This window comes from Chiroxiphia lanceolata, chromosome 15 (genome assembly GCF_009829145.1).
Source record: "Chiroxiphia lanceolata isolate bChiLan1 chromosome 15, bChiLan1.pri, whole genome shotgun sequence".
Classification (NCBI taxonomy): Eukaryota; Metazoa; Chordata; class Aves; order Passeriformes; family Pipridae; genus Chiroxiphia; species Chiroxiphia lanceolata.
In genome coordinates this window covers 2488266-2500621 of record NC_045651.1, presented here as the reverse complement: position 1 = coordinate 2500621, position 12356 = coordinate 2488266, and the positions used below count along the sequence as shown (strand labels likewise).

At 61.3% G+C, this 12356-nt stretch overlaps 1 protein-coding gene across 1 annotated transcript; it reads right to left on the bottom strand.

Moving 5' to 3' along the window:
* Positions 1-3111: 3111 nt before the first annotated feature.
* Positions 3112-9130, bottom strand: LOC116794342 (START domain-containing protein 10-like). The gene is made up of 6 exons (XM_032702937.1): positions 8768-9130; positions 5413-5560; positions 5205-5308; positions 4995-5112; positions 4711-4763; positions 3112-4069 (listed from the first exon to the last, which is right to left on the bottom strand). Exons 1-6 carry the CDS (start codon positions 8930-8932, stop codon positions 3857-3859), a joined length of 801 nt encoding a protein of 266 aa, XP_032558828.1. The 5' UTR covers positions 8933-9130; the 3' UTR covers positions 3112-3856.
* Between the last annotated feature and the right edge of the window lie 3226 nt (positions 9131-12356).

Sequence of the window (12356 nt, the reverse complement as noted above, 5' to 3'; positions counted from 1 at the left end):
TGGCCCTGCTGTGCTGAGGAGCCCGAGCTGGGCCCAGCCCTGCAGATGTGCCTGCCCAGGGCTGGGCAGAGGGGCAGGATCCCCTCCCTGACCTACCGGCCCCATTTTCTGCAGCACAGGTTTCAAAGCCTCTGCCAGGGTTTGCCATCCTGCTGATGGGATCTATATTTAGACAGCAGCATCCTTGGGCAGAGGTAGAGAGCCCTGTCCTGGCTGTGGTGTTCACAGAGCAGGAAGGTTATGCCTGCTCCCTGAAAGAGGCAGATGGGTAGGATCAGAGAACACCCCTAGGGCTGAGGGATTGGGCTTTGGGAAGATGCTGTCAAGGGCTGGAGGAAGCTCTAACATCAAAGTGAAGGTTAGATCCTTCCAGTGCAAAGGCCTGTGTGGTCCTTCCCCTTTCCAGGCAGTACCCAGGATGACACTGTCCCTCAAGGTCCACATGTCCAGATGCTCATCCATCCATCTCTTTATCCATTTTCCCTCCCTCCCTTGCTCTCTCCCTTCCTCTCTCTCTCCCTTCCCCCCTTCCTCCTTCTCTTTTTCTAGCCATCCATCCATCGATCCGTCCATTGATCCATCCATCCATCCATCCCTAGCCATCAGCTTTCATTGCACCCTGGAGCAGCTTTTGCTTTTCCTTCAGCCCTGCCCATGCTGGATCATGCTGGGGGATTTGTGGGGTGATGGTGGGAGCATCTCTTGGGAGCAGGCCGGGGTGAGGGACACTCAAAGCTCATACCTAGGGGGTAAATGTCACATTTAACAGCTGGAAATGTGGGGTGGGGTCTGAGCCTGGGGGCTTTGCCAGGGCACGGCTGAGAGCTGAGCCCCGGGGAGGGCTTGGTGGAGGAGTGGGGAGGGGGAAGCTTGAGGTTGTTGGGCTTGGAAACCTACTGGAAGTCTCCAGCAAGAGCCCAGCTGAAAATCAGTCCATGAGGTAAGAGGGGCTGCAGGGGGTTCCTTGCTGAGCTCAGGGTCCCAGTGTGGGTGGTGGGGCCAAGGGCTGCCCAAGACCTATCCCTGAGCTCAGGAGGTGCAAATCAGGAGATCCAGGGATGGAGTCGCATCCTCCCCCAGCCGGGGCACGTTTGACACTGCGTGTAGCCAGGACGGGGGGCCCATGCCACGCTGCCCCTGCCCCCCATCCATCAGGGCTGACATCACTGCCTCCGGGCTAATCTCTCGTCCAGCAGCAGCTTCCCGTTTCCTTTCCAATCTGTGCGCGCGGGCGGCTCCTCTCCGCTCGGGGCCAGGCAGGAAAAGCCGTCCAGCTGGGCTGTCCTGCTGGGCTGCAGCCCCCACAGGCCTGGCCCTCGCCCCACTGGGCCGTGGGCCACCCGCTCCCCCAGAATCCCAGCGGGGGCACCCGGGGGCCTCGGAGCCCCCCACACCCTGTCTGTCCCTTCCCTCGCTCGGGACACCAGTGCCCGGCCCCTTTCCTGTTTGTGCCACAGGAAACCCGGCAGTGGCACATCAATGGGAAAGAAATCCCCGCACTGGGGCTCCTGGTGAGGCAGCCCCTCGTCTCTCCAGCCCCCCAAATTCCACCCTGCTCCCTGGCCGGGGTGATGCTGCGGGCCAGGAGCTCTGCTACAGCCCAATGCTGGATGTGGACCCGTGTCCCTGCCACCCCAGCAGCCCTTCTCCTCCCCGTGCCACCACCATCCTGGTCATTTTGGGCCACATCCTGGGCTGAGGTGTCACCCGTGCCGGCACAGCATTCCCTGGGGCTGGCTGGGGAGCAGGGACTCCCCGCCGGGCTCTCGGTGCTCAGGCAGCAGCTCCTCACACCCACTCAGGGCTGGCTAAAAATAACCCCACGGCAGAGCTGCAGCCTGATCCTGCAGAGAAACATCCGGGGAATGAGGCGGGATGAGGCTGCTTCCTGCAGGACTGGGGCTGTCAGGGGTGGGCTTCACCCCATTACCCCGAGGGCTCGGGATGCCAGCGGGCTCTGCCCCATGAGGGTGTTTAATCCCCTTGCTCCGGCCGCAGAGCCCAGCTCTTTCAAAGTGTTTTGGGGGCGATTTGGGACTGGGATGTGCGTTTTCACAGGTAAAATCGTCCCTGCTGAGGGTGCCCTCTGTCTGCCACCATGGTGGGAGCAGCATGAGGAATGGGTGCTGCTCCCCTCGCCATGAACCCGGAGCACTGGGAGGAGGGAGCTGCACATCTGCTGTCCTTGGGTTTCCCTCGTTTTCCTTGCGGAGGCGGCCGTGCAGCCAGCCCAGCTGCAAGCCGTGGGAGCCGACTGTCCCGACAGCCAGGACCTCCTGTCCCCTCCCCAGCACTCCGTATGTGAGCAATGTCCCCCTGAGGCAGCACAGGGGACATAACACGACCTAAGGGGGTGGCTAAAGGGGGAACAGCGAACATCCACACCCGGGATGCTGGAGTGGGTGTCTGGATGAATCGGAAAGGCTCCAGGTGTGGGGAAAGCATGCACAGGGTAGTGGCACTCACAACTCACAGCAGGTCAGCGGGACCAGGGAGCACGAGCCAGGTCAGAGAGGCCCCAAAAGCCACAGAGGCAGGGTCTCAGCAGGGACATCCTTGCAGGAGGCAGGTGGCTCTGGGCAGGCTGCAAGCCCTGGATGCTGCCAGGGGGTTGTCCCACACCACTGCCTCGACTGTCCCCCACACTCTGGCTGTGTGACATCCTGGCTGTGTCCCCCAGTTTTTACCTTGTGGGACAGGTCTGGAGCTGAGCAACCCAGCACCATCATCAGTGACAGCCCCATTTGCACAGGTCAGGCTTAAACCCAGCTGGGGCAGGAGCCCAGCAGCCACAGGCAGCCTCTGAGCGTGGGGGCGAATAGTGGGTGGAAAATCCCTCATCTGTCAGTGCATTCCCACAGCAGTGTCTGTCTAGACCAACTTCCCGTTGGTGGGAGCTGCCCCGTGCCCACACAGCCTCACCCACGCGCACGCAGGGGTGCAGAGCCCGGCATCCGTCTGTCCTGCCCTGCCGTGGCTACCCTGCTCCCTGCTGAGGGTCACCCCGGGCTGCTGGATGGACCAACCCTCCTGTCCCACCCAGACCAAGCACCTGCACAGCCTCTGGGTGGGCTCGGTGCCAACCTCATCCCATGCCAGCCCAACGCTCTCTCGCACACACACCAACCCCTTTATTGTTGTGCCAGAAACCACAGCAGCGGCAAACACCGGGAGAGTGGGGACACAGGCTGCCCAAGCCCCCCCTGCCAGGACAAGCCCCCCAAACACCACCTGAGGGAGGGGTCCCCAGAGCCAGCTGGGCTAGAGCCAGTCTGTAGAGGCAAGCCTGGCACTCAGGAGAGGACCTGGGAGGGCTCCCTGAGGTGAAGGGGTCACACAAAGGGTGGTGGGGCTGCAGTGGGTCCAGCCTGACCTTGGCTGTGGCAGACCTTGGGCCAGAGCAGGTCAGTCTAAGCCCTGTGCTGCTGTAAAGCCTGAGCAGAGCCCCCACAGCCCCCCACTTCCGGACCTTTGAGGGACACTCCTAGAAGATCTTAACATGGGAGAGGCATATCCCGGTGCCAGGAAAGCTCCTATTCACTCCATGAAGGGTTCTCCCTCTCTTGCTCTGCCCAGCCTCTCCTTTGGGGCACCTGCTCCCACTGCCAGCACTACCTCCTGTGGGGACATTTCCATGGGCACAGGGGGCACCAGGGTGCCCATCCTCCCTCTTTCCAGCACTTGTGACTCAGATTCCCATGGGACAGCACCCTGCTGCCCGGGTAGGGGGGTCTACGATGGAGTTGGAGAGCAGATCTGCCTATTGGGGGGCACGGGGCCAAATTCCCACCCGTGCCCCCTGGCTGCCAAGCCTCGATCTTGAGGGTGTCCCCCCACAAGAGCCCGTGGAGAGGGCTCAGGCCTCATGGTCACTGGTGCTCAGGTGGTCCTCGGACAGCCCCGTCTCGTCGATGTTCTCCAGGGAGTCGGCGTGCTGCACCGACAGCTCGGCCAGGCTCACGCTGGGCAGGGTGTTCTGCTCCGGGTACACCCAGGGCTTGTACTCGGGGTCGTGCTTGCGTTTCCACTCCGGGTACTTCAGCCCAGCCTTGTAGATCTTCTTCATGGCCTGCAGGCAGAGCGGATCGGGGGATGGAGCCCCGGCTCCCAGCTCCCCCACTGCTGGTTTTTGGGGGTGTTGGGAGGGGATGTGGGCCTGGCTTGGAGCACAGAGCCCCAGCAGCACGCCCAGTGTCACCCAGCACCCATCCTGTGTGTCACCCAGGACACATCCTGGGAGCTGTGGGCCACCCAGTACCCAGTCTGGGAGCCCTGGGTCACCCAGCACCCATCCTGTGTGTCACACAGAACACATCCTGTGAGCCCTGGTCACTCAGCACCCGTCCTGGGAGTCCTGGGTCACCCAGCACCCATGCTGTGTGTCACCCAGGACACATCCTGTGAGTTCTGGGTCACCCAGTACCCGTTCTGTGAGCCTTGGTCACCCAGTATCCATCCTGTGTGTCACCTAGGGTACATCCTGTGAGCTCTGGGTCACCCAGTACCCATTCTGTGAGCCCTGGGATACCCAGTACCTGTATCATGAGCTCTGGGTCACCTAGGACCTGTCCTGTGAACCCTGTGTCACCCAGCACCCATTCTGTGGGCCCTGGGTCATCCACCACCCATCCTGCCCCTACCCAGAGGTACTTAGGGGCAGCTCATCCCTGCTGCCTGTGCATCCCACCACCAGCCACGCACCCTGCTTACCTTCGGTGCCACAAACTGGGAGACACGGTTCACCACCCACTTTGGCAGCGACCCTGCAAGAGCCCAAAGCCCCGTCACTCAGGCAAGCAGGGCCAGCCCCAGGGGAGGCACCGGGAGCCTGCAGTGCTCTGTGCCACCCTGAGCAACCCCAGGGCTGATGAGGGAGGGACCCCCTTCTTTCTTGGGTTGTCCCCACTCCCCAGAGCCCAGGTGATGGAGAGCCAGCGGGTGAGCCCTGGGGGCACACTGGGCACGGTGCCCCCTCCCCTCCTGCTGGCACTCACCGCGAGGGTCCACCTGGGTGAGGTAATAGAGGACACAGGCGCCGTCGCCGTTGGCCTTGATCAGGTAACCTGTCTGCAGGGACACGGCCCTCACAAAATCCTTCCGGGGTGGGTAATTCTGCAGAGAGATCCCGTGCCCCTCAGAGCCTGCCCAGCCCTGCCCGTGCCTGCTGGCACCCCTGCCAGGACCGGGGGCAGTGGGGGGCTCACCGGGTGCTTGACGCTGTAGTTGATGATCATGTAGTCGTTGCCCAGGGGCAGCCAGGAGCGCAGGGTGACGAAATCCCGGTTCTTCAGGGGGCTGGGGCACTTCCCTGCGGGCAGGGAACAGTTACACCGCCAGCCCCACGGCCCCACACGCGCTCACAGGGCTGTGGGGCTGGGGAGGGGGAGTCTCCAGGGGCTGGGGGCTGCTCACAGGAGTAGTATCCGACGTCAGCGTTGACGGTGAGGCGCCCGATGTCGTAGGTCTCGATCATGTTGGAGTCCCATTTCTTGCGGTAGCTGGTGTCGTGCAGCACATCGTAGAGGGTCTCAGCAGGGACATCCTTGCAGGAGATGCGGGTCTGTGGGGAGACAGGCAGGGGGTCAGCACTCAAGCCCAGACCACGGAGCTTTTGGCTGTCCATGTGGGCAGTGGTGTGTCCCTATGGGCAGTGGTGTGTCCGTGTGTGCAGTGGAGTGTCTGTATGGGCAGTGGTGTGTCCCTATGGGCAGTGGTGTGTCCCCATGGGCAGTGGTGTGTCCGTGTGTTCGGTGGTGTGTCACCATGGGCAGTGGTGTGTCCCTCTAGGCAGTGGTGTGTCACCATGGGCAGTGGTGTGTCTGTGTGGGCAGTGGTGTGTCTGTGTGGGCAGTGGTGTGTCCCCATGGGCAGTGGTGTGTCCCCACGGGCAGTGGTGTGTCCCTCTAGGCAGTGGTGTGTCCCCATGGGCAGTGGTGTGTCCCTGTGGGCAGTGGTGTGTCCCTCTAGGCAGTGGTGTGTCCCTGTGCTACTGGAAAGCACATGTGCCACAGAGGATGCTCTGCACACACAGTGCAGGACACGTCTCTGCTTCAGGACAGCCCAGGCAGAGCACCCTGGGGCTCTGCATCCAGAGCAGGGCTGGAAAGACCCTCTGCCCTCAAACAGAGGTGACTGGTGGTCCAGCCTCTGGGGACCCTTAGCCCTGTCCCCTCAGGGACAGCAAAGGGATGCTCCTGCCCTGGCAGGATGGTCTCGGGTGTGGGGTCCAGCCTGGGGAGGCTGGAGGGGCCGTGGCTGTAACCTGAGCCCTGGAGCTGCCCACCCTGCCCAGTCGGTGCATTATTGATGAAGGTAGCAGCCCTGCTCCTCTCAATGCCGGGAGGAAGGAGATGTCATCTGCTCCTCGTTAGAGGCCTTGCATCTTTGATGAGGTGCTGTGTAATTGGAGATGGCCCCCTGAACGTGGCAGGTCCCATCAATCTCGGGCAAGCTTTCCCCGGTGGCCTGGGTGGTGGTTTGTGCCCGGCGTGCTGGACTCGTGCCCAGGACAGGCTTGGAGATGTGCTGCAGTCCCCAGGGCACCGTGGAGGAGTGTGGGAGCACCCAGCCCCCTCCTCCGGCTCCCCCGCCCCAGCCACCGCCTCCCAACTGGGTCGGAGGTGCTGCTGCAGGGAGAGGGATGTTTCCAGCTGTAGGCGGAGCTCATGGGGCTCCTGGAAGCTTCACTTATCACAGCAGGAGCATCTCATCCTTGCACCCCCCAAATTCCCCACTAAAGCCTGTGCACCACCCCCTTCAGCCTCGGATGAAACAACAGACTCACCAGGCATAGTGGGTGATCAGCTGGAATGGGGGAAACACAGAGCCCAAAACCATCCCAAGGGATTTCAGGTGGAAAAAATCCAAAGCTACAACTGCTCGGTGATCTCCGGGTTAATTAACTCCCTCAGTTAATGGAAAGACTGCGGCTCTTCTGACCCCAAGTTCCAGAGAGCTGTGCAGCTCAGCTCTCCCACAGGACTGGGTGGAATCCTCCATCCCATATTTCGGGAAGAGTCCCTGGGCAGTGCTAACCCCTGTACCATGCCCAGACCCTCTCCAGGGTAGGGAAAATCCACATCAAGGAGGTACCTCTTGCAATGAACCGGGCTGGGTGATGGTGCCTGACCCCCTGGACCTGCCTGGGGTCCCCTCTCTGTGTGGCTCGTGGTGGCAAGGGGGAAAAACTGCACCCCCTCTGCCAGGCAGTGTGTTTGACCTTGTCTGGACTCCAGGGGTTCCTGCCAGCCTGTCCTTCCAAGCCTGCCCTGGTCACACGGAGCAGCATCCGCTTCTCCAGTCTGGATCTCAGGGATGTGGCGACGCGGAGACTGTGGGACACCCTGTCCAAGGCTGTGCTGAAGTCCCAGCACAGGGCTCTCCCAGACCTCCCAGCACCCACACAGCCAGACCTCTCCCTGCAGGAGGCAATCAAGCTGCTCAGGCATGATTTGGCCTTGGTAGGTCCCTGCTGCTGTCACCACTGCCCTTCTCCTTCAGGACATGGCTTCAGGACAATGTTCTCCATCTCCTTCCCAGGGATGGAGGTGACACAGCAGCCCATAGTACCCTAGAGCTACCTTCTGGGAGATGGGTGTGATGGATGGCCTCTTCCCAGATATCAGGGAGCTCCTGCAGGCACCAGGACCTTTCAGAGAGATGTTGGCCAGACCCCTCAGCACCCCTGGGAGCATCCCTGTGACCTGTGTGTGCCCGACTGGCTTAAGTGCTCCCTGATTCTAGTCCAAAAGCTCTTCCCTGGCTCATGACAGCAAGGAAATGTGTCTTGCAGATACACCTGCTGCTCCTCCTCCTCCTCGCCTTGGCCCCGAGGGGCCTCCATCCACGGCAGCACTGTGTGCCCAGCTCCTCCTGATGCCTCCTCAGCTGCATGTGCTGGGGTGCAGGCACCTGAGATGTGCTGCTGATTGTTCTGTGCTCAGAAGACTGGTGCAAGAGCCTCCTCCAGCGTGTTGTATCCCTCCCCACCACCTCCCCATGCCTTCCCTGCTCCTCAGGTCACGGTAACCCTCCCCTAACACTCCTAGCTGAACACGCTCTCAGTCAGGTGGGCAGTCCTGTAGGTAAGATGCTCTGCCCCTCTCCCCGTTTTGGTGGATCCCATCCCTGCCTGGCAGTCTGGATTCTTGGTGGCCAGAAAAACCAATGCCCGTGACACCCACCATGGAGCCAAGCATGGACCCACAGGATGCTCTCACACAGGGAGCCCACCCAAGATGGGCTTCCTGTGCCCCCAGTACCCTGTAACCTCTCCTGATACGCCCAAGGTCACCTGGCAGTGCCACTGGGGCTGCATGGATGAGCAACAAGGTGTAACAACAACCTGAGGGGCGCGGGGGCTCTTAAACTCTCCGAGATGCTCATCCAGTGAGGATACGAGGTGATGTGCCCCGGGATGGGGGAGCCAGGGAAAGGACACCAGGGAGGGTTCCCATCAGCCTGTCTCACCCCCGGGGCTCCCGGCAAGGCCATCTCCGTAACGTAACTGATCCCAGGGCCTTCCCACTGCGTCCAGACCCAGGGCAGAGCAATGTGAGCCCACATGGCAGGAGGCCTTGGGCATCCCGGCAGGTCGAGAGGATAAAGCAGCTGGAGAAGCACCTCTGGGGGTCTAACCCTGCCAGCCCTGGGATTTGGGGCAGAAATACCCTAGACAGGCTGGACTGTGCACCCCAAGCGTGGTCAGCACCCCAGGGACCCTCTGGAGTCCCACAGCTGGGGCAGGGAAGGTCGAGGGTCTGCTTACCTTGATTTTCTGCACGGTGCAGCTTTCCTCCTGGCCCTGACTCCACACCGTCACACCAGCCTTGTTATACCGACAATGCCAGCCCTCCAGGCTCTCACACTGATCCCTGAAGGAGCTGAAGTCGGAGTCATCTGGGATATAAACCATCTCCCCTCCTCTGGACATGAGGCTGAGCTGCTGGACCCCGGGCGCGGGCACTGGCTGCAGGCAGGCTCCTTCTGCCTCACCTCTCGGGAAACCCGGCTGTGCCCTTGAGCTCTGCTTCGCCGGGTGCCTGTAGCAGCTCACATCATCCTCCCAGCCCTGAGCCCGTGCCCCTGGAGCGGGCACCGGTCGCCCAGGCACCCCGAGACGGGCAGAGACCCGCAGCCACCCCGGCCACGCTGCGCCGCACGGAGCAGCGGGGGGGAAGGCTCCCTCCCTGCAGTTGCTATCGCAGCTGCCGGGAGCTCAGATGTCTTCCCCGGCCGGCTCTCCGGCATCACATTTCTCTCCGCTGGCTGTCAGCTCCTCTATTATTCAGCAGGTAGCAGCACGCAGGTGGCTCGGCTTTCAGGGCAGAGCTGCCCTCGGCTCCCCGAGCCCCTCGTCCCTCTGCCCCTGCTCTCCCCTGGCCGGTGCCCTGGCAATCTCTGTGCCTGACTTTGCAGCACCAGCTCGCTGGCAGGATCAGCTGATGCCGGGAGCAGGGGCCAGGCCTCCCGGCAACGCCAGCGCGGGCCCTGGGATGGGGCCACGCTCCAGTGCACAGGAGCTTGGCTGCCGAGGGGCCCTGGGTGTGTGGGGTGGGCTCCTGGCCCTGGGGATGGGAAGGAATTTGCAGGTGGGAGGTTGTCCCTGCCGGGCTCGCAGGATGATGCTGGAGAAGGCCCTGGGGGTCTCCAACCCTCCTGCTTGGAGCAGAAACACCACCAGCACAGGAAAAGTCACCCACGGCTTTACCCTGTCTTGAAGGATGGACTTGCCCACCTCACAGGTCCCACAGCTGCTCCACCTCTCAGGGGAAAACTTGCAGTTCTACTGCCCACCCTGAAACTGCAATTCATGCCCCTTGTCCTTTGGTACATCTCGTACCCTACCAAGAGAGACCAGCTCTGCACCAATGCCCTCCAGGTATGATGCTGGTAAATCCCAACCCATCCCTCTTGCAGCCCCAGGTCCCAGCCCTGCCAGCAGCATCTGCTCCCTCTGCAGCTCCTCTGCCTCTCCCTGAACTGGAGGGGCCACTCTGGACACAGCACCCAGCTGGGGGTGCATGGAGGGGACAGGCTGGTGGCCACACTCTTCCTCGTGCCACCCAGGTTGCAGCTTGTCCCATTTGTCCAGCCTCTTGTCCAGAACCCAATCCAGGCCTTGTCCCAGACAGGAGACCCTGTCCAGTCCCTCAGTGCCCAGCCTGGATGAAACCTGAGGTTATCTTGCCCATCTTGTTCATGTCCACAAGGTTTCTCTTGACCTAAATTTTGGATTTCTCAGGGTCCACCTGCACTGAGACTCTGCACACCCTTTCCCCAGGTTTAGCCTCACCTGCAAGCAAGGCTGCACTTGCCTCCTCATCCAACCCTGGGACAGGGATGGGGAGCAGCCCCAGTACTGCCCCTGGGGTACCCCACGTGAGACCAGCATCGACTGGGGAAAAACTCATGGAAGGGCCGGCAGGGAGAAAGCTGGAGAGCTGCAGCTGCTCCCAAGGCCTTGACTGGGCAGAAAGGCTGCCTGCACTGCCCATGCTGCTCCTCCAGGCACAGGATCATCGTGGGGCCGTGTGTTTCTGAGCTTGGGATGCTCCAGGTGCCAGAGGCAGAGCTGCCAAGTGCCACGCTTGGTTAAAGAGCTGCCGCAGTGGGCAGGGAGTGGCAGATCCGGAGCTGGAAAGACCTTGGGGTGGCCTTGGGGCTGCAGAGCAGGGAACAAGTGTGGTCAGAGAGATTTATGGCCTCAGGCTGTCTGACACCACTGCTGTAGTGTGCCTTGGGGTGCACAGGAGTGTGTGTGAGCTTGTGCACCCCCGTGTGTCCATGTGCAAGTGGGGACAGCCACCTCCAGCCCCTGCAGGAGCCAGACACAGCCTGGAGTGGAAGGACCTGAGCCTGAGGGCTTTGTAGCCTCAAAGTGTGTCCATGGGGTGAAAGAAGGGAGGACACTGAGGTCCCAGGGATGGAGGAGCTCTGACAGGCTCTGTGGGAAGAAGCAGGCTGCTGGCACAGCAGCACTGAAGTGGAACCAGCCCTGCCTGGCGGCGTTTCTCTGCGCCTGAGAGACAGGAGCATTTCTCTCCCTGGCTGGACAGGCTGGAAACTGGAATGGAAAGTTCTTTCTCCTCTTCTGCAGCAGCCCCTGGGGCCACTGATCAAGCTGGAAAACAGTGTAGCTGTCCAAGAGCTTGCTGGTCACCATCACATGCCCCCTGCAAGCCACCAGCTGAGCTGAGCTGGATTCCCATGACCCACTTGAAGCACTCAGGGCTTGAAACAACCCCATTTACAACTGCCCTTGGCTATTTTGGAGCCAGGGTCTGGATCTGGGTGATGCTGCTGGGAGCCTGCTCACCCCAAAGGAGAAGAGAGGAAGGTGAGTGTAGCAAATGTGAAGCCACACATTAATGTGGCCTTGGCTCTGTCACAGCTTGATTAACTTCTCTTCATTGACCATGAACCTCTTGGAGTGAGTCCAGAGGAGGCCACAGAGAGGCTCTGAGGGCTGGAGCCCCTCTGCCATGGAGCCAGGCTGGGAGACCTGGGGGGGTTCACCTGGAGAAGAAAAGGCTCCACAGAGACCTGAGAGCCCCTTCCAGGACCTAAAGGGACTCCAGGAGAGCTGGAGAGGGGCTTTGGACAAGGGCACAGAGTGACAGGACAAGGGGGAATGGCTTCTCACTTCCATGATGGGATATTAGGAAGAATTTCTTCCCTGTGAAGGTGGTGAGGCCCTGGCACAGGCTGCCCAGAGAAGCTGTGGCTGCCCCTGGATCCCTGGAAGTGTCCAAGGCCAGGTTGGACAGGGCTTGGAGCAAGCTGGGCTAGTGGAAGGTGTCCCTGCCCATGGCGGGGGTTGGAACAAGATGAGCTGTGAGGTCCCTTCCAACCCAGACCATTCTGGGATTATGATGATTCTTTGATCTCAGGAGCAACTTTGTGATGTACCCCCAGGGTATGACAGTTCCATCCTTCCCATCCCCTGTGGAAGAAGTGTCAGGAGCTCAGCAGAGGGGAGGGAGGAAATGAGGGATGCTTCCCTGGAGGCATCAGGGCTGCCACCTTAGCAAGGCCTGAGCCTGAGGGACATGGACTTTACAGGCTCCTTTTGTGGCAGGGAGCTGGATGGTGAGTCCCCAGCGTGTGGTGCCTTCCAGACCCTGCTTTTGGGGCTGGCTGAACCTGCACCCCGGGGTTAGGGGGAGTGGCTCATCACACCTGGTTCAGTGGGATGCTGGCTTTCCTTGGCTATGGGATGCTGGCAGCTCGTGGTGGCCCCATGACTGGCATTCCCTGGGCTGACAGGGGCCCACTGTGAGCACGCAGGGTCCTGCTCTGGCCACACAGTCACTGTGTGAGGGTGGTAGGGGTGACACGGGGGACTGTCACACCAG

Bases quoted from the DNA above. Each gene is read 5' to 3' on its own strand.
- LOC116794342 (XM_032702937.1), bottom strand. From the start codon at position 8,932: ATGTCCAGAGGAGGGGAGATGGTTTATATCCCAGATGACTCCGACTTC. The intron at 5,561-8,767 runs GTAAGCAGACCC...GTCTCCCCACAG, and splicing joins GCACCGTGCAGAAAATCAAG to ACCCGCATCTCCTGCAAGGA. The intron at 5,309-5,412 runs GTGAGCAGCCCC...CCCTGCCCGCAG, and splicing joins TGACGTCGGATACTACTCCT to GGAAGTGCCCCAGCCCCCTG.